This window comes from Corythoichthys intestinalis, chromosome 2, assembly GCF_030265065.1.
Source record: "Corythoichthys intestinalis isolate RoL2023-P3 chromosome 2, ASM3026506v1, whole genome shotgun sequence".
Classification (NCBI taxonomy): Eukaryota; Metazoa; Chordata; class Actinopteri; order Syngnathiformes; family Syngnathidae; genus Corythoichthys; species Corythoichthys intestinalis.
In genome coordinates, this window is record NC_080396.1 from 24,716,482 (window position 1) to 24,737,479 (window position 20,998).

At 38.9% G+C, this 20,998-nt stretch overlaps 1 protein-coding gene across 2 annotated transcripts in view; it reads left to right on the plus strand.

Annotated features, from left to right (window-relative positions):
• eif2d (eukaryotic translation initiation factor 2D) overlaps positions 1 to 20,998 on the plus strand; it is a 59,651-nt gene that overhangs the window by 19,719 nt on the left and 18,934 nt on the right. For both annotated transcript variants that reach the window (XM_057821466.1, XM_057821461.1), the window contains exons 7-10: positions 4,715 to 4,832; positions 4,909 to 4,954; positions 5,046 to 5,152; positions 5,232 to 5,369. In XM_057821466.1, coding sequence (XP_057677449.1) covers positions 4,715 to 4,832; positions 4,909 to 4,954; positions 5,046 to 5,152; positions 5,232 to 5,369 — 409 coding nt within the window. The remainder of the gene's footprint in view (positions 1 to 4,714; positions 4,833 to 4,908; positions 4,955 to 5,045; positions 5,153 to 5,231; positions 5,370 to 20,998) is intronic.

A 20,998-nucleotide genomic window follows, 5' to 3' on the forward strand; every position in this document is an offset into this window, starting at 1 on the left:
GAGCTACCTCGAAACAACACTTGCAAATGACTTGAAAAGGTTCAGTATTCACACTACACCAACCGAACTTTCCGAGTAGCATCACGTGCACTATAGGTGCACTCATTAATTGGACAAATTTAGAAGAGGAAATACCTCCTTCCTGGGAGGGGAGGGAGCGCGGAGCGTCACAGCGTGGTGCACGTAATGTAGCATAAGCGCACCCTGCTCCGCTTGCATCCACAAGTGAAGCAGAGTGCGCTTTAAGCGGACCAAGACCCATAATTTTTGAGTGGACCAGAGTTCACTTGTTTGGTCCGAACTTAAGTTCGGATGCGCGTTCACATTTTCAAAAATAGTGGACTTTCTGAGACAAAGAACTCTGGTCTATTTAAATGGACCAAACAGTGCTAGTGTGAAAGCCTCCCTAAATACCGAAATCTTTCGGTTAATTGCATTTTCAAAGTTGTAACTTATGGTTGATTTACTTCTCTAAAACTAGATATTTTCACGATTAGCGGCAAATTAAGGGTTAAAGTGACATGTCAAAGCGGACTTCACGAGTACAACCTCAATTTCCATAAAGTTGACGTCCTAACAAAGAAAATGATACCCATTTTTCTTTGTGGGGAAAAAATGCCACTTTTAAAACAAGTAAAAAAAAAATTAAGCCGGAAAAGGGTGGCATGCCCTCTCGGGGTCGGGGATGAGATCCTGCCCCAAGTGGAGGAGTTCAAGTATCTTGGGGTCTTGTTCACGAGTGAGGGTAGGAGGAAGCGGGAGATTGATAGGCGGATCGGTGCAGCGTCTGCAGTGATCCGGACTCTGCACCGGTCCGTTGTGGTGAAGAAGGAGCTGAGCCAAAAGGCGAAGCTCTCGATTTACCGGTCGATCTACGTTCCTACCCTCACCTATGGTCACGAGCTGTGGGTCGTGACCGAAAGAACAAGATCCCGGATGCAAGCGGCCGCAATGAGTTTCCTCCGCAGGGTGTCCGGGCTCTCCCTTAGAGATCGGGTGAGAAGCTCGGTCATCCGGGAGGGGCTTGGTGTCGAGCCGCTACTCCTCCGCGTTGAGAGGAGCCAGTTGAGGTGGCTCGGGCATCTGGTTCGGATGCCTCCTGGACGCCTCCCTGGAGAGGTGTTCCGGGCATGTCCCACCGGCGGGAGGCCCCGAGGTCGACCCAGGACACGCTGGAGAGACTATGTCGCTCGGCTGGCCTGGGAACGCCTTGGAATCCCGCCGGAGGAGCTGGCTGAAGCGGCTGGGGAGAGGGAAGTCTGGGCTTCCCAGCTAAATCTGCTGCCCCCGCGACCCGACCCCGGACTAAGCGGAAGATAATGGATGGATGGATAAAAAAAATTATTGGAAATGAGATAAGATTTGCTTATAACAAGTAAGAAAATTCTGCCAATGGAACAACCAATTTTTGTCTTGATAAAAATTGTTAAAATAAGACTCGCTCAAGGATGAACTAGTAAAATATAACTACTTTCAAGATCTCGTTGAAATGGTAAAATATGACTAGTTTCAAGATCTCATTCATTCTGAAATGATGTCTTATTTTGAGAATTCTTACCAAAACAAAAATTGCTTCGTCCATTGGCAGAATTTTCTTGCTATTAGCAAAGCTTATCTCATTTCAAGTAATTTTTAACTCGTTTTAAAAGTGACATTTTTTCCCCCAGTGTTCTACTGCCATGCAGGGTATCACAAGTTATCTAGGCCACTTTTTGGCTACTTATCGAACTACTGTACTAGCAGTGGGATGCCGAACACAAACCATGCTACATCGCAAAGTCCCTTAAGTGTCCCACTAGAGCTTTTTATTGTTGTTTTTTATCTAAAGCTTTAATCTTATTTTCTCTTAATATTGATGGCATTTCTATCATATTTTCCACCGACCAATCTACCCGTGCCAAACTGGTGAGTGGTTTGCTACACTGCTGTCTTTTTTTATAGCACAACGAGGTACAGCTGTACTGTGTGGTATTTTTTTTTAATAGCCAGTGAAGAGCAGACAAATTTATTTCCTATTAGAATTTCTGGTAGGCCACAAAAGCCGCAAAGCGAGACTGATTAATAGATTTGTCAAACAAGGCACTTAAATGCAAGGGTATTAAAATAAAATAAAAATGAAAAAACAATCTGCTTCATGAGGTTAGATTATTGCAGCAAGATAAACCGCAATGTTGATGCGATGTTGGTTAATGGTTCATCTCTCGTCTTCACCTAACTAACCACAAACAGCCTGAGTGAGAAAAAGGATTTCTTTGTACACAGCCACATTCAGACACGCATTAAATGTGAGTCGGCACACACCTGCCACCATTTAAAATGCCTTTGACTCAGAGCAAATAAAATTTTGAGGATTTAGTATGCCTTTCCAGACATCTTCTGCTGTCCAACGGAAGATCACTTGAATCTTTTATTTTAAACTGGTCATAATTCACTTTACATTGTCTAAGTACAGTTACAGTTGCAGCTGAAATTCCCTATTCATTATGCTGTCAGCACATGCTTGGCTGCAGTTATGGTGTCCTTTTGATGATGAGAAAAGTCTTGTCTGGGCCAAACATACCTTTTGGAGTAATGGACAAAATACTGTACCTTAACCTTGGTTTTACCTGACCATAAGAAAAGATCCCTAACACTTGTGGGGAGATGTGCAATGTTTCAATGAAATGGTTGAGTTGGTGCGGGATTGAGGGTGAAACCATTTATGTTGGTCTCAAGGTTGCAGGGTTTTTTTGTTTTGCTTTGTTTTTTTAATTAAATTTAAGTTTGTGTGTACACATAATATGAAATGGATGATACAGTCACAATGAGGAATGAATTGTTCGGTTTGGTCAGAGCCTAAATGTGGTGAGGATTTTTCATTTTCTGTCCAGTAAAATTGGTTATTTGAGTATGAAGTCTCACAGTTTGTTGACTGATGTGACATAATTTGTCCATTTCTGTGTTTGGCTTACACCACCACATGTAGACACAAACTGTTTATGCAAGAATTCTTAGTAACCAACATAATGAATTTCTATGAAATCTGTGGCACGTGGCATGATCTGAGAAGAAAATGACTTTTAGAATAGTCCATTTTCACAATAAATATCTATCTGAACTGAAGACAACCATGACCATTAAAGGTGTGTGAAATTTCCGTTTCTTAGGTTATTCGCGATTTGGCCGTAGAAAATTCGAGAACGATTCACAGACATCCAAATTCCAATTATTCAAATATGCAAAGTGAAGCGGAACTAAAATACAGTCAGCGCGGTTTTCGGGACGCTGTGGAGAACAGACCAAGAGTACACATCCACAATGCACGCTTCCTGGATACAAAACAGCAACAAGCATGGCTGACCTAACCAACCAACTTCTCCGTGAGATCAGACCTGCTCCCAAAAATTTAAAAGCAGACGTGGGGAATTATTTTGGATTTGACTAGAAAATATCGTGAAATACCTTGCGCTTTCAGCTTGTTTTGTTTAGATGCATACAGACAGAAAGTGCTAAAAATGCCTTCAGAAAATACTTAAATGTAGTTATACCAAATAAGGACGGTTTAAATACGCTACGTGACTAATGTGGTTAAAAGATCAATACTCCGCTTTAAAGCTACCACAAGAAAACACAATGCTTAAATGTATGAAAGGGAAATACATGCAAAAAGTATTTTTAAGCAAAGAAAAGGTAATAAAAAAACTCAATAAAACCAAAAATAGTGAATACTCGACACTTTTAACCGATTTGCGCATGCATGCAGAGGCTTGCACAAGCACACTGAGCATTGTGTAGAGTCCAGGGTTCACTAAATCCGGACCTCGGTGCCACTTTTCCTGTCGTGTTTTCCACGTCTCTCTCCCCTAACACACCTGAATCGAAGGATTATGTCATCAGCAACCTCTCCAGAAGCCTGATAATGATCCTGATTATTTTGATTCAGGTGTGTTGGAGGAGGGAGACATGGAAACCACGACAGGAAAAGTGGCACCGAGGTCCGGATTCAGTGAACCTTGGTGTAGACGTATTGCTGCATGGTTTGGCTGGATATTTCTGCAAAATGCTAGATTTTATTCTGTTGATGCGGAATGAGGATTTTAGTATTTTATTTACTTTTTGGAACTGTTAACTTGATACTGAAACAGTATAGTTCATTTAAGACAGAGGATTTTTGTACTGTTTTTGTAACTACCGCTAATGTATGAAATATTAAAAGCAGCTAAAAGCACCATCATAAGTGGTATTTGGATCTTCTCACTGTTAGGCAGGAAAACTACCCACTGCTCCACCCTGCTGCTGGGGGGGTTGTGCATCAATAATTGATTTCTAATCAAATCGTAGCCTCTGAATCGTAATCGCAATCAAATTGTGAGGCGCCCGAGATTCCCACCTCTAATGACCATGGTGCTCATTTCTGCAAGAGAAGTGAATGTGTTAAAACGGCTCTTTATATGTGTAAAATAGTTGTAGTTTTGCTCTTCACAGTGGTTTATTGGTTCTGTGAAAGATTTTTAAAAATGCTTAAATGTGGCACTGTGGTTTTTGCCACAACAATTTTTAATTCCGTCTGTAAGCAATATTGAATTCAAATTCAAGTATTTGCTAATTTGTTGCAGGGCATCCTGTGACGCATGCATAACTTTCTTACTCACATGATGGTGTTTTGCCGATGAAACGAGATAATGGTATTTTCTGATGTGGCCAAAGGGGGAAAATGTGTAATTTGTTCCCACAGAGGTCATGGACGCGCTACTTTGGCAGTGTTTCCTCTTGGCTCTCAAAAGCAAGGTGAAGAAATCAGAGCTCCCTCTGCTGACAAGTACTTTTCTCCGCAACCACATGTTCTCCTGCTGGTAAAGTCACCCATTAGTCACAAATTGCTAAAAAGGAATGTATTTATTTGCACAACACATCCTGTGTTTTTTCCAGCCCAAGCGGAAAACTACTAGATATAAAAAAGTCCAGCTATAAAAAGGTATATATGATTGTGTCAGCTCGCACATGCTTCATTTTATGAGGCAATTACGATCCCACAAATATTTATTCGAACTTTCTCCTTCAAACAGCTCTCCAAGTTCCTGCAGGTCATGCAGGAGGAGCACAGTATTGTACAGGTGAAAGAACTAACGAAGGGCGTGGAAAGTATTGTAGAGGTGGACTGGAAAAGCCCAGAGTAAGCTTGTCATTCGTAGATACACTCAGTCTGAAAAAAACATCTTTTCATTTGCTCCCTCTGTGTGCGTTACTTACAGACTACGCTTCTCTGTTCCTGAGGAAGCAGATGTTGAAGCGGTTCCACTGGGAGAAACACTGTATCATCCCCCTGAGATCACCACTTTATACTCTGTTTCAGTTCGCCTACAGCCTCTTTTTGAAGATGCAAACAAAAGGTATGTGTAACCCCAATGTCACCCCAGTCAAGAACCCGACTAAAAATGTAAACACGTCGTAGGAGTTTCAAATAATTTATGGCTACATTTAAACTCTAGTGCACGGGTCGGTAACCCAAAATGTTGAAAGAGTCATGTTGGGCCAAAAAAACAAATATGCCTGGAGCCGCAAAAAATTTAAAGCCTTATATAAGCCTTAAAATGAAGGCAACACATGCTGTATGTACACTGCAAAAACACACCTCCTTACAACTTGTTAAATTCCCTTATTTTCGGTGTAAATCTACTAGAAATAAGTGAAATTATCTGGCAGTGCTTCAAGTAAATTTTACTCAGATTTCCTGGTATAAGAAAAAAAGCTAGCTGAAATAATAAATGTAATAGACTTATTTAAAGCAAAAAGTTAGTATAAGCTTGTTTGTCAGAACAATAATTGAAGAAAAGATTGTTCAAAACATTATTTGAAAGCAATTTTTTATTGATTCAGGTGAAAAATGAACAATAGTGACTTTTAGATGTAAGATGTAACAAATAGTAATATATACTTAAAGTAAGTGGAATAATCTGACGCATTAATCTGTTAACTAGTCTTTCACTCTCAAAACAAGATGGAAAAAATTATTAGACTACATTTAAGAAAAAATATGACGTTATAAATTTGCAGTGTATCTAAATTAGCAATATTAGTCTACTATCAAAATGACTAGTTGGCTACAAATACAAAATGAGCCTTCATGATTAAATGTTGATTTTCCCTGCAGTGCTTTCAAATGAGAATCACGCACCACGTGACTACAGTGTTTTTCGGACTGTAAGTCGCAGTTTTTTTTTTTTTCCATAGTTTGGCTGGGGGTGCGACTTATACTCAGGAGCGACTTATGTGTGAAATTATTAACACATTATGATGTCATTTCACATGTTTTGGTGTTTTGGAGTGACACTGATGGTTTGGTAAACTTGTTAGCATGTTCTTTATGCTATAATTATCTGAATACCTCTTAAGAGCTATGGCCACGTTCACGTTCTGCCTTTGGCAATATGTGTTCAATTGTATTATTGACTTTTTTTATATTGAAATTAGGGGTGTCAAACTATTAAATTTCTATTTTTAATCGAGTTAATTACAGCTAAAAAATTAATTAATCGTAATTAATCACAATTAATCGCAATTCAAACCATCTATAAAATATGCCATATTTTTCTGTAAATTATTGTTGGAATGGAAAGATAAGACCGAGATGGATATATACATTCAAAATACGGTACATAAGTACTGTATTTCTTTATTATAACAATAAATCAACAAGATGGTATTACCATTATTAACATTCTGTTAAAGCGATCCATGGAAAGAAAGACTTGTAGTTCTTAAAAGATAAATAAAAATAATAAATAAAATATATAAATATATAAATAAATAAAATATATAAATATTTATAAAAATGTATAGAAAAAAAAAAGATAATAACTAGTACAAGTTATAGAAATTCTATATTAAAACCCCTCTTCATGTTTTCGTTTTAATAAAATTTGTAAAAATTTCAATCAAAAAATAAGCTAGTAGCCCGCCATTGTTGATGTCAATAATTACTTACACAATGCTCATGGGTGCTGAAGCCTATAAAATCAGTCGCACCCAAGCGCCAGCAGAGGGTGGCAAAACTCTGAAAAACACAACAAGTACACCTTTCACTTTGCTGTCCTTTTAATGTGTTTGAGCGGGGCATTTGTGCGTTAATTGCGTCAAATATTTTAACGGGGTTAATTTAAAAAATTAATTACCGCTCGTTAACGCGATAATTTTGACAGCCCTAACTGAAATGCATGCCTTTAGTTTGTGGTGCTTCCAGGCCCACGTGGGGGCGCACTTGTTTACGCAAAGCAGAGCGCTCACACGCCAGAAGAAGACTGACAGCTATGCAGCGTCTCTGAGCAAGTGTGCGAGAGAGAGAGAGAGAGAGAGAGAGAGACGGCTGCGAACCTACGTTCATTGTTTATGTTTGTAAAATATCTCTACAAAAGCAACGCCTGTGTGTATCATCTTTTCTGTTGTTGTTGTGTTTTCCACCTGCGATCGGACACTTAGAGCCAGTTGTGTGGTTGTTTGAACGATGTGCTAATGCTAGCGAACGCATGCTAACCGTTTGTGTCATTGCTGTAATAGCACCTAATTATCATATATTTACGTTGATGCGAACCTGTTTGGTATCGAGGACGAAATTGATTCAGCAAATTATACGGATGTCCAGCATCGTCATTTGGGACTTAAGCTCGCTGTATAGCCAGGACCGAGCCGTAACGTCCTGGTGAGGACAGTATATTCGCATTTCGTTGTTCATGCATCATCATAATGTACACTTATTCAGCAGGTTGTTCTCTATTGTATTTTTATTTTAAATTGCCTTTCAAGATGACATATCTGTTCTATGTGTTGGATTTTATCAAGTAAATTTCCCCCAAAAATGCGACTTATACTCCGGTGTGACTAATATATGAGTTTTTCCTCTTTGTTGGGCATTTTATTGCTGGTGCGACTTTTACTCAGGTGCGACTTATAGTCCGAAAAATACGGTACTCTATTATACAATGCCGCCTCAAGTTTAACTTCATCACATTAATGAATTAGAAGAATGTTGGTGTCATGTTTGTCCTCCTACAGAAACCATATTAAAACAAAAAATATATTCCCCTCCCCATCTTTTTCCATTTTCAAACATTTTTGAAAAAGCTCCAGGGAGCCACTAAGGCAGCACTACAGAGCCGCGGGTTGCTGACCCTGGCTCTAGTACTAGATTCTTTCATGAACAAGCCAAGTCACTTGGAATCTGATCTTTTCAAATATGATCTAGGCCAGTCTCATACAGGATGCGGTTTTATATCCGACACATTACATTTTTCGGAATGCGACTCAGGTCTGACCGGTCTAGTAAGTTGGCCGAGAAGTGTCAGGTAATTTGCAAATTCAAAACGCTTGCAAAATAAAACGGATGGCAATAGCTGCAACAGGAATGCAAATTGAAACAACTTACTTTGGTGGATATGGCCTAATGATCCATCTCTCCCTTTCAGAAGTTGTCATCCAATAAACGTCATAAGATAACGTTAGATGCCAACATTGCCCAGTCAGATGTAAGTGCTTGCTTACTTCCACTGCAAGCCTGACTAACAGCTTACAACGGAAAAGTGTGTGTGGATTAGGCCTGCACAATATATCGTTTGAACATCGCCATCGCAATGTGCTCAAGCGCAATAGTCTTATTGCAGGAACCGCAATGTTTTTGTATTGTAAACTTTTGTTTTTCTTTATAAAAGCAGCAATTGTGCAGAGACATGGCTTCTTGGATCCCTTTTGTATTGACCAATCTTCATCATTCACAGCTAAACCCCCTTAGCCTGGATTAAACAGTATTATATGCAGGGGTGCACATAATTTTTTTGCCCAGGTTCTCAGAGGAGGACCTGGAGATGTGACTTGGTCCTCATTGAGCTTGAGAGCCGACCCGCCTGATGCGATAAATTTATGACAAGCTTTACTTAGAGCCAATTAACTTTAATTAATTATATTAACAATTAATGCTTGATTAACATCAACTGGCACAACAAAATTGCCATTACTTTGAAGTGAAATGTAAAGAAATAAGAAGCACCAATTCAAAATAAAGGGCATTATGCGGCTCCCACATTAACTCCAAGCCTTTTTAAAAGTGGGATATCCTCCTCATAAGACCTCATTGAACGTGCATGTTTAGCTTTGTAAAATGCGAGCAAAAACACGTTTGTCAGTGCATGTCGCTGTTCATTACCTTTATTCCGCCACTTGTCCATAGGGCGAGTGGGGTCCTGTTTGACATCGCTAGTTTGCTTAATTGCCACATGCTCTCTGTTTTTTTCGTGCTTTTCAAAGTTTGGATGGCTGAAATTCTTTGACCCTACATAAAATGCGCTGCTCTTATCGGCGACATTGGGATTCTCACGGCACATTTTGTACCGCATTTCCGTGCGAGCATCATTTGCTTCTAGCCATGGTACCTCCTGTAGCCACTTTTCAGCAAAAGTCCTTTTTTTCGGTAGCTCCGGTGACATCCCTGTCGTCTGTCTGTCTTTTGACGGGGGTGGGGGAACACGGAAGTAATTTAGTGATGGCCAAATGAAGCCTCATGAAGCAATTAGGCTTTGCAGCCAATTGGTTTGCACATGTAGCAAAGCTTCATGGTGCTTCATTTACCCTATGGCGCCATCAAGTGGTCTAGAAGCCCAAGAGGTCAACATTCTTAAGAATTCAATGGCTATTTGCTTAAGACAAAGATATGAATGTGCTTGTGTTAGTAATTTAGTATGTGAACAAAATACAACAAGTGCTAAGGGTAATTTGTTATTCATTTTTATTTAGAAATAATAGCTTTCCCACAGTGGCTGGCTTTAAACAGTTTCTTTTTTTTTGGAAAATATTTCACCAGCTTTAGAAAATATTCTTTCACAAGGCACAGATGAAGCTGGGGTGCAGAGAAATGTGAGTGCCAGTTTATATAAATTTGGGTAGGTATTCTTTTGTGCCTCCCAGTACACTAATGGATTGTTCATTCTGTTGATGTTTGGTTCAGATAGGTACACACACACACTCACATTTATATTAAAGTAGTTTTTCTCCCTTACCTTATTGAACGCAATCAAATCAAAATGTTCCCATACAGGGGAGGATCGCTCTTTTCGCGCAGGTTCCATCGCAAGCAAAGGACAAGGCTCGAAAAAAGATTGCACTGGTTGCACTGTTGCGCACAGATGTAACAAGTACAGGAGCCCGAAATCCACAAAATGTGAGATAACAGGCGATCGCCATTGCGTTTTGCAACCAATTTATACCGTAGTCTGTCCTGTTTTTGCAATGTGCGCCAAACGTTGGATCACTTCCGAAGCACTCACGAGATTCAGCCGGCCGCTGGCGAGGCTTCCCACGTCATCATTTCCGGGTTTTGCCGAAATGAAGCGCGCCTCGCTACAAGCTTCGTGGAAACCCCCCTCCCATTACTAGACACAAGCTTCGGAACCTCGGCTCATTTCGTCCCATCACTAAAGTACCGTATTGGCCCGAATATAAGACGATGTTTTTTGCACTGAAATAAGATTGAAAAAGAGGAGGTCGTCTTATAACTGCGGTCTAAAAAAAAAAAAAAAAAAAAAAAAAACTGCGGCCTAGACATATACCCATTCACGACGCTTGATGGCGCCAGTCATCAATGAATCGAATGCTGAACGCGACTCGGGCAGCCAAAGCGAACCCCTGACACGAAGAAGAAAGTGGTAAGAAGGAAAAGAGAAGAAAATACCGGTAATAGAAGAGATAACCGAAAATGGAGAAACTTCGCGACAATTTGGAGAAAAGTGGGTCGAAGATTGGCCAGGTTAACCGGTGTTTGGCCATTCCTTACTACGCGGCGAAACGTCCTACACAATGCTCAGGGCGCTTGCATATGCATTCACACGCATGCGCACATCGGTTGGAAGCGGCGAGTACTCACTATTTTTGTTTTTATTTAGTTATTTAGAACCTTTTCACAGCCTCAAAGATACTTTTTGCATGTATTACCCTCTCATACTTTTAACCATTGTGTTTTTTTGTGTTAGCTTTGAAGCAGTTGACCACATTAGTCACGTAGCGTATTTAAATCGTCCTTATTTGACATAACTACATTTAAGTATTTTCTGCAGGCATTTCTTTAGTACGTTATTCCTGTATGCATCTAAACAAAACAAGTTTAGAGCGCACGGTAGTAATTTAGGTGTCAAATTCGACTAATGTAGGACGTTTCGCCGATGTAGGACATTTTGGCAGAACACCGGCAGCTGAGGAGAAGTTATGACGCAAACTTCAAGTTGATGGTGATAAATGAGGCGGTGTCTTCAAACAACTGCAAAGCGGCTGTGAAATATGGTGTCACAGAGTGTAATGTACGGAGATGGAGAGCTCAAAAAGATGGCCTAAAAAATGCTCAGTCAGAGAAAAGCTTTCCGTGGTCGTTTCTGTATAAAAATTAATTTGGTGTTCAAAAAGTCTTTTTTCAAACTTAAGTCTTGAAAAAGAGGGGGTCGTCTTATAATCGGGGTCGTCTTATATTCGGGCCAATACGGTAATTACTCAATATGGCCTGCCTCTTCAAAATTTTGAGAAGTTATTTTCTCGTGTCCGCCGCAAATACAGTGGTCAGCCATCGGTACGCAAAAGCGTATGGAAGCCGTTGAGGGCCAGCGCATTTGTGTACGTCCAGTACGCATGCGGCATGCGGCATGCGGACCACTTATGTGCACCCCTGATTATATGAATACTAGGGATGTCCCGATCGCATAGTTTTGCACCTGAGTCAGAGTCCAGGTCACCTGATTTTGAGAATCTGCCAATACGGAGTCCCAATCTGATACCGTCAAAAGTTTTATTATTTAATTATTTTTTTAGTTGTCACTCACACTGCCGAGAACAGCCTCTCATTAACACAATGAATGAGTTGCCTCAGCGCACTTCAAACTGTGTACCAAACTTAAGGGTGATTAACACATTTGTGCCCTTGATCGTAGATCTACCAAGGCGTCTCTGGCCAGATCAAAGCTACAACCTGTCAATTATCGTTAAGTACTGAACGCCAGCTGCGCTGGAGATCAAGAAAAACAATTTGGTCGCTCTGCTTTTCAGGAAGGAACATGAGAGGCTGTAGAAAGCAAGCATGAAGCAGAAAAAACATTTTTTTTTATTGAAACCCGATCCTTTTCACCCGATTCCAATACTCTAAAAAATGGCGCGATCGGTCCGATTTCCGATATGATCGGATCGGGACATCTCTAATGAATTCAATGTGTTCATAGTGAATCAAACAAAGTGTTCCCAAACAGAGCTAAACACAGCTATTCAAGTCTGGTGAAAATTATTCTAGTTTTAGTATCGCAATATATATCGCAAACCCCCCAAAAATCGCAATGTCTGTTTTTCCAATATCGTTCAGCCCTAGTGTGGATACTTCTATTACCATTCGTAATTGTTTAAGTCAGACTTGAATCGGAAGAAAGCACACACTTGCGTCTGACTGGCTATGACAAAGAAACAGATTTATGCATTAGACATGGGACGTGAACGTAGTTTATGAGTGAGCAAGTGTCCAAATGTTTTGTATTTCGTTAAATAAAGCTGTAACACTGCCTGGGCTGCGCTGTGGCAATTTAAGGGGATTAAGAGAAAATTACGAAAGAAAACTCACTCTTACTTAGAATGTCTAAGAACACGTTTAGATAACTCCTGTTTATTGGTGTTATTTTCCCAGCTGAATAACTCCATGCTAGTAACAGGAAATATATGAAATGTGTGTGTTGATCTGCCTACATTTTGCACTGGATTGTCTAAACCACTGCATTACTTGGACATATCTTTCATTGGAGACCTTAAAGGAATTGGTGTCTCCAATGTCTCTCTACATACCTGACTGCAAATAGCCAGAGTACAAAATCTGACGTCAAATGGTAGGCTTGACCACCACCCCCACCCACTTAGTGTCCTAATATAGTCAATAATCTTGTTATAATGTTAACAAGTAGATAGTTGGCACTTGAGTGGGGGGTGATTTGAGCACAGTCAGTGGACACGCTTACAGCATCTTTTGGCCTGGCGTGGTTTTTCACCATTTTGAAGCCTTATTTACTTTAGTTAACAGTTTTGTATTAATTCAAACTTATACTGTGCTTGACAACACTTTTTTTTCCTTTGACCTAATCAAATCATTTAATAATTTATTTATCTTGTCTTCCAGAGTGTCCCTTTAAGATTTTTATGAATTTTTAATTAATAAATTTATCCTATGGGAATCAATGGGCAGACTGTAATCAGGACAGGAAAACATGTAAGAGGTAATAATGTTCTTAACACTAAACTTCTAATTATGCACTATATATCATTTTTAAGGCTGTTTAAAGGGTTGTCTAATGCGCAAAATGCCTGAAATCGCATAATTAATTAATAATTGCCTCATTCATTACCAAAGATATACAAACAATATTATTATGTTCAACTACTCTTAACTAAAGAACAAAAAAGAGTGGAAACAAACTTTTTTATGATGTAAGAATTAAATCCTTCTTTTTGTAAATTCTGTGTTCATATACCCATAGAACACGCTAAAGACTCTGTGGTGCTTGGAAAAAGGGAATGTCTTGTGATGTGATATTTGGTAGTAAAGGAGTTAAACAATTTATTTAACCAAAAAAACAAGCTGCTGTGACAGTATTTAAACTCACCTTTCAGTATCAGGTTCACTTCGATTATCTTACTAACTTTGGCACCAACAAAAAGCTGATTATGGCAATTTAAAAAGAAGGTCAGGTGGTTCATTACATCATGCTGTAAATATGGAAGGTTTGGTAAAACAATGACTGTTTGCGCGAGCGATGCCATTAAAAATTGTACTTTCGTCTGAGATTGTCTAAAAGCTGTCAGTGACCAGTGGACACTAGCCTGGTATACCAGACTCAACGCTGTTCCAGCTATTGAGTCTGGCCACCCTTCCCACGGAAACAATTTCCAGGGCGGAGCAAGCCACAGCATACAGACAGCGGAGTGGACCAATCAGCGACGGGCAGACGTGACGTTAGAAAAATGGCGACTTCAGGATGACGGACTTGCGCGCGGAAGTAAACATACGAAGAGAGCGGAGTTTATTCGACATGGCTAGCGCGAGACAGATTGTTGTCAGTGACTCGTGTCGATGTGTTTTTGGTCATTTAAAACTGATTTTACCGTGGATTGGAACATATTCTCGGCTCTGCCGTTCACCGTCTGTGTTGCTGAAGGGTCGACTGTCGACGCGCAAGAGTGACGTTGCTTGTGAAGAACACGTGACGCAAATAAACGAATCTGATTTGTCGATTGATTTTGTATCTGCTCGAAAAGGCCGTTAATGGGAGGGGTTCCAGACTATTTCTCTCAGTGTTTGAAAAATACAGGGAGAATAGTCTGGCAGAGCCAGGCTAAGTGGACACGGCATTCCTGGCCTCATATTCATCTTACTAGGAGTAGCTGGAGTGTTTATGGACATTAACAGCTAGTCCTATTAAGAAGCTAGTATTTGTATAAACACATGATACTGTGGCTAACTACATTCAAATTTGGCCAAAAGATTTTTTATACAATTAAGCTTCATTGGCTAAGAGGTTAAATGACCCAGTGCCATATGCAGTCATGTGAAAAAATTAGGACACCCCATTAAATATTCAGTTCTTTAAAAAGAATTATTCACATATCAGTTTCTGATCTTTTTTTTCTTTATCTCTGGAAAAGAAAGTAATTTAATTGCAGGTAAACAACAAAAAATAACTTGGTTTCATTCACTGAACCAAATATATCATTAAAAACGCATTTTCTAACTGAGGAAAAAGTTAGGACACCCTACCACTTAATAGCTAGTGTTACCCCCTTTAGCTGAAATAACTTCAATAAGACAGTTTTTGTAGCCATCTACCAGTCTACCAGCATTGGTCTGAAGAAAGTTTGCCCCACTCCTCAACGCAGAATACTTTCAGCTCTGAGATGTTTGGGGGGTTTCTTGCATGTTCAGTCCGTTTCAAGTCACCCCACTTCATCTCAATGGGATTAAGATCTGGACTTCTCGGCCATTCCAGGACTTCCATTTCTTCCTTTTCAGCCAGTCCTTGGGGAATTTACTGATATGTTTTGGGTCTTTGTCATGTTGCAGGGTCCAGTTCGCTTCAGCTTAAAAATTTTCACATATATCTCATATGTTCTTCAAGCACTCTCTGATACACGATAGAATTCATGGGGGATTCTATGAGCTGGCCAGGTCCTGCTATAGCAAAGCAAATCCCCAAAACCATGACACTTCCATCTCCATGCTTCACAGTTGGTACGAGGTTCTTTTCCTGGAATGCTGTATTGGGTTTACGCCAAACATGTTCTCTGTTCTGGTGTCCAAATAATTCAGTTTTAGTCTAATCTGTCCAGAGAACATTATTCCAGAAGTCCTGGTCTTTGTCTATATTCACTATGGCAAACTTCAGTCTGGCTTTCATGTTCTTGTTGGAGAGCAAAAGTTTTCTCTTTGCACACCTCCCATGAAGGTTAAACTTGTGAAGTATCTTTCTGATTGTAGAAGCATTCACTTTCACATCAACAGGAGCAAGAGCCTGCTGTAGGTACCGTGATAACATTTTAGGGTTTTTGGAGACTTGGCATCTTACGGTCTGCTCTCGGGGTGAACTTTGTTGGACGGCCAGACTTGGGCATGTTGGCAGTTGTTTTGAATGTCCTCCACTTGTAGACTAATTTCCGGACAGTGGAATGTATGATTTTATATTCTTTTTGGATCTTTGAAAATCCCTTACCAGACTCATAAGCATCGACAATCTTCTTTCTGAAGGCCTCAGACAGCTCCTTTGATCTCACCACCCTGTTTTCTCTCATTTCAACAGTCAGGGGCACACCAAACTAAACGTGAGGTTTAAGTAAGGCAATCCTCATTCAAAACACTGGGTTATGATGTTCTAATCATGTGCACCTGATGTGATACCCCTGATTGTGATTTTAGCCATTTTAAATGGGATTGAGTGTGGGGGGTGTCCTATTTTTTTCCTCAACAGAAATTGTATTCATTTGAAATGACATTTTACAGAAAGTTCTAAAAAAATAATAATAAATAATCTTTTTTTTTTTTTTTTTTTTTTTTTTTTTTTTTTTTTCAGTTTTAATTGTTTAGTTCTATTACTTGAATCCCTCAAGATTGTTAAAATTGATGTTAAATATCCATGTTAGAAAACATACAGGCTTGCATAGGGTGTCCTAATTTTTCACATGACTGACGGTTACGAACAAGTTAAAAATAACCAGAGAGGCACACATTAAGTTTTCATATCGACAAACACGGCTGTAAGTTCTTGTAAATCCGTATTTTACCTGACGTTGTTGGTAAACTTTGAAAGGGAAGTCATGATGTTATGGTTCATCCAAAACCAAGACTCATACCCAAGAATCATTCTAAGAAACAATTTAATTTGTTGAACACCAGTAATTGGAAAAAGGTTGGTCATTACTTAAATTGCTGCAGTCTAAATGGCACAGAGGAGCTTTACTGTCATTTTGTAAGTAGTGGGGAAGATGGTTAAAGAGAGTAATTTGCAACATGTAAAACCTGTAACTCAAAGAAGCCATAAAATATTTTTAAGGGAAATGTGGTGATGGATTTAAAAGGCAGGTTGTTGGTTTTACGTTGAAGGGGAGACTCCTTCCGGCAAAATTCTGCAGTATATTTTTTTGCCCAGTTGTTTAAAAATTACATTCTGAGATTAAAAGACTGATTTAAAAAAAAAAAAAAAAAAATCATGCTGGATGTAAGGTCGATGATGGAGAAAAGGCATTTGAGTTTTCAATGTCTGTGATGTTTTTTATTTTTTTTATGGAAAATTCTTGCCTCTTTGAATGCTTTATTGTATTATTTGAATTGTTCATGGAATGGCGTACCGAACGCAGGCTATTTTTAGACCGTGACGTCGTATCGTAAAGCGGAAGTAAAGCCGAAGTGGGACATTATAGACCCGCCCTCGCATAGACCCAACGTAAAAAGTGCTACTTTTCTCTGGTAATCTTTCAAAAACGAACATGCCGATCACGCATTGCTTTTTTGGAACTTGTAGAAACGACTCTAGACATTATGACACATGAAGGATGTTTTCTTCATACGTTTCCGGAAACCAAAAACTCGAGAGGAAAAAATGTGAAGACCGAATCAACTTGCACGGACTTTAACACCAGTTCGGCAAATCCATTCACGTTTCATCTGCAGTAAACATTATGTTGGGTTGGCATGGTCTTTCAGAGGACAAAGAGTTAAGCCATTTTTATATTTTTAACTTTTTTTTTTTAGCGTAACGTTGTGCCGTACTGCTTCTGTATGACAATGAATGACCTGAAAAGAATTACAATGGTATCTGACTGCCGCTGTTACCGTTTCTGTTGTGTATATATATAAAAAAACAACTTTAGTAAGGGGCAAGTGTAAATAAATTATAGGATTAAGATGTGTTATCAATGAAAAAATTAAAAGTGTTTGTTGGCTGTTACTGAGTAGCATTTGCGATTGCTACACAACGCTAACTAAATTACCCCCAAGAACGGTAAGAGACGTAGGACAACCAGAGGATATATAAGAAAGACAGGGCTGATGGTAAAGGATAGCTTGTTGAAACAGGAGAATGTCATTGTCAGTCGCGTCGATAAAAAAGCTAAAGCTATGCTTAGGTCGGCTCGTTTTTTTTCGTCTTTTTCAGCCTTCGACACTAAAGTCATCTCTTTAACTGAACATTTTTATGTTCTTCCACATCTTTGCCAGTGAATTTGGCACCAGGCACATCATTTTCGGAGAGAATTGGTAGGTTTAACTCTGTAAACATCTCCTTCGTACACGATTTCCATTCATCTATTAGGGACAAACGGTGGCTTGTCCTTACTTAGCAACAGTAGCTAATGTCATGAATATTAATGAACGGAAGTGACGTGTTGCTTGCGGTACGCCATTGGTTATGCTGACTTTGTAAATCAGCTCTCTACATGCCTGTAGTTCTTAACCCTTGGGCGTTATTTTATCTTGACTAAATTCTTGTGATTTTGTCCAAAAAATGGCTTTTCCTTGTAAGTGTGATAACTAAGTCATTTCTGAATATTTTTTCACTTTCAGCCACTCAAAATGTTCAGTGGCGTCAGACCTATCTACACATATAAAGTTTTTTATTTTTTTTAATTTTTCAATGCCCCCTATGGACAATAATAGCAGCATTATCCGAATAGCAAAACTAACTATGCTGTATATATATAAAAAACAAAAGTCTAATTTGAATATTCCATATCACATAGTTAGAGGCTTGAATAAGTCGTTAAGTCATAACAACCGATTTTTTTATGCATGCCCAGTTTTTACACATTTGCAGTTTTCTCATTTACACTAAACTCTTGTGATTTAGTCCAAAAAATGGCTTTTCCTTTGAAGTGTGATAACTAAGTCATTTCTGAATATTTTTTCACTTTCAACCACTCAAAATCTTCAGTGGCATCAGACCTATCTACACATATATAGTTTTTTATTTTTTTTATTTTTCAATGCCCCCTATGGACAATAATAGCAGCATTATCCGAATAGCAAAACTAACTATGCTGTATATATATAAAAAACAAAAGTCTAATTTGAATATTCCATATCACATAGTTAGAGGCTTGAATAAGTCGTTAAGTCATAACAACCGATTTTTTTATGCATGCCCAGTTTTTACACATTTGCAGTTTTCTCATTTACACTAAACTCTTGTGATTTTGTCCAAAAAATGGCTTTTCCTTTGAAGTGTGATAACTAAGTCATTTCTGAATATTTTTTCACTTTCAACCACTCAAAATCTTCAGTGGCATCAGACCTATCTACACATATATAGTTTTTTATTTTTTTTATTTTTCAATGCCCCCTATGGACAATAATAGCAGCATTATCCGAATAGCAAAACTAACTATGCTGTATATATATAAAAAACAAAAGTCTAATTTGAATATTCCATATCACATAGTTAGAGGCTTGAATAAGTCGTTAAGTCATAACAACCGATTTTTTTATGCATGCCCAGTTTTTACACATTTGCAGTTTTCTCATTTACACTAAACTCTTGTGATTTTGTCCAAAAAATGGCTTTTCCTTTGAAGTGTGATAACTAAGTCATTTCTGAATATTTTTTCACTTTCAACCACTCAAAATCTTCAGTGGCATCAGACCTATCTACACATATATAGTTTTTTATTTTTTTTATTTTTCAATGCCCCCTATGGACAATAATAGCAGCATTATCCGAATAGCAAAACTAACTATGCTGTATATATATAAAAAACAAAAGTCTAATTTGAATATTCCATATCACATAGTTAGAGGCTTGAATAAGTCGTTAAGTCATAACAACCGATTTTTTTATGCATGCCCAGTTTTTACACATTTGCAGTTTTCTCATTTACACTAAACTCTTGTGATTTTGTCCAAAAAATGGCTTTTCCTTTGAAGTGTGATAACTAAGTCATTTCTGAATATTTTTTCACTTTCAGCCACTCAAAATCTTCAGTGGCGTCAGACCTATCTACACATATAAAGTTTTTTATTTTTTTTATTTTTCAATGCCCCCTATGGACAATAATAGCAGCATTATCCGAATAGCAAAACTAACTATGCTGTATATATATAAAAAACAAAAGTCTAATTTGAATATTCCATATCACATAGTTAGAGGCTTGAATAAGTCCACAAGTCGTAACAACCAATTTTTTTATGCACACCCACTTTTTACACAATTGCAGTTTTCTCATTTACATTCAACTCTTGTGATTTTGTCCAAAAAATGGCTTTTCCTTTGAAGTGTGATAACTAAGTTATTTCTGAATATGTTTTCATTTTCAACCACTCACAATGTTCAGTGGCATCAGACCTATCTAAACATATAGTTTTTTTGTTTTGGCCCCCTATGGACAATAATAGCAGCATTATCCTAATAGTAAAACTAACTATGCTATATAGGCTATATATAAATCAAACTAAAATATTTTATATTACATAATTACATCATTGGATAAGTAAAAGTCGTAACAATAGATTTTTTGTTTTAGAACAAGACTGTGACAACGTGACAATAACTGATTTGATAATAGAATTTATGTTAACAATTTTACAAAACATACATACAATATAACAGTTAACATAATAACAACATACACAATTCATGATGTGCACTTTGAGATTTGTTGTTCAAATGTAAAGTGCGTTATAAATAAAATGTATTATTATTTATTATTATGTTCGAAGCCCGAAGTGGCTTTGTGCAAAGGCCACATTGTTTGCGCTTGGACGGGGGTCCAGCTCGCTGCTCAACCAAGCCTTCGGCAGAAGGCGGTGGTTCCCGTTTTAGGACTTCTGGCCGAATTAGAGCCTTGCCAAGTTCCTCAAGAAATAGTCGGCGCTTGTAGCTTTTCTTCACGTTCCACTCAGGGTAGATCTCCGTGAACAGCACAAACGAGGGTAGATCTCCGTGAACAGCACAAACGCGCTGCATGACGAAATGTCCGGCATGTGAAAAAACACACATTGGCCACCTGAGTGCGCGCCGGCGGCAGGAGTATGTGCCTCAGGCCTGCAAAGCACAAGCGCACGCAACAATAACAGCTTTGATCTTTGATCAGCTTTTACAAGACAAACCTTGATATGCAAAACATTTGCTTACTCACTCTCGTCATTACCTCGATCGCCGTCATTTTCGTCATGCGCCTCAACGTGGTCATGTCCGTGCCCCCGCCTTCTGCTCCCCGCTTTCATCTCGTTATGTTGTCAACTATTTCCTAATCCTCGTCATCAAAGCCGTCCTCCTCCGGCATCGAAAGTCCGGAAGAATTTGTTCAATGTCTTCTGGGCTCTCCAAAGAAGCGTCCGAACAAAGGTCGTCGTCGTCGGAATCAGGATTTTCTAACACCATTCGAATCGTGTCCTGCGGTGAAATACTTCTCGCCGCCATCGATCATAAGTTGTGTTGGAAGAAATGCAAAATGGTGATCCTCGCGAGAACAGAGACTCCCA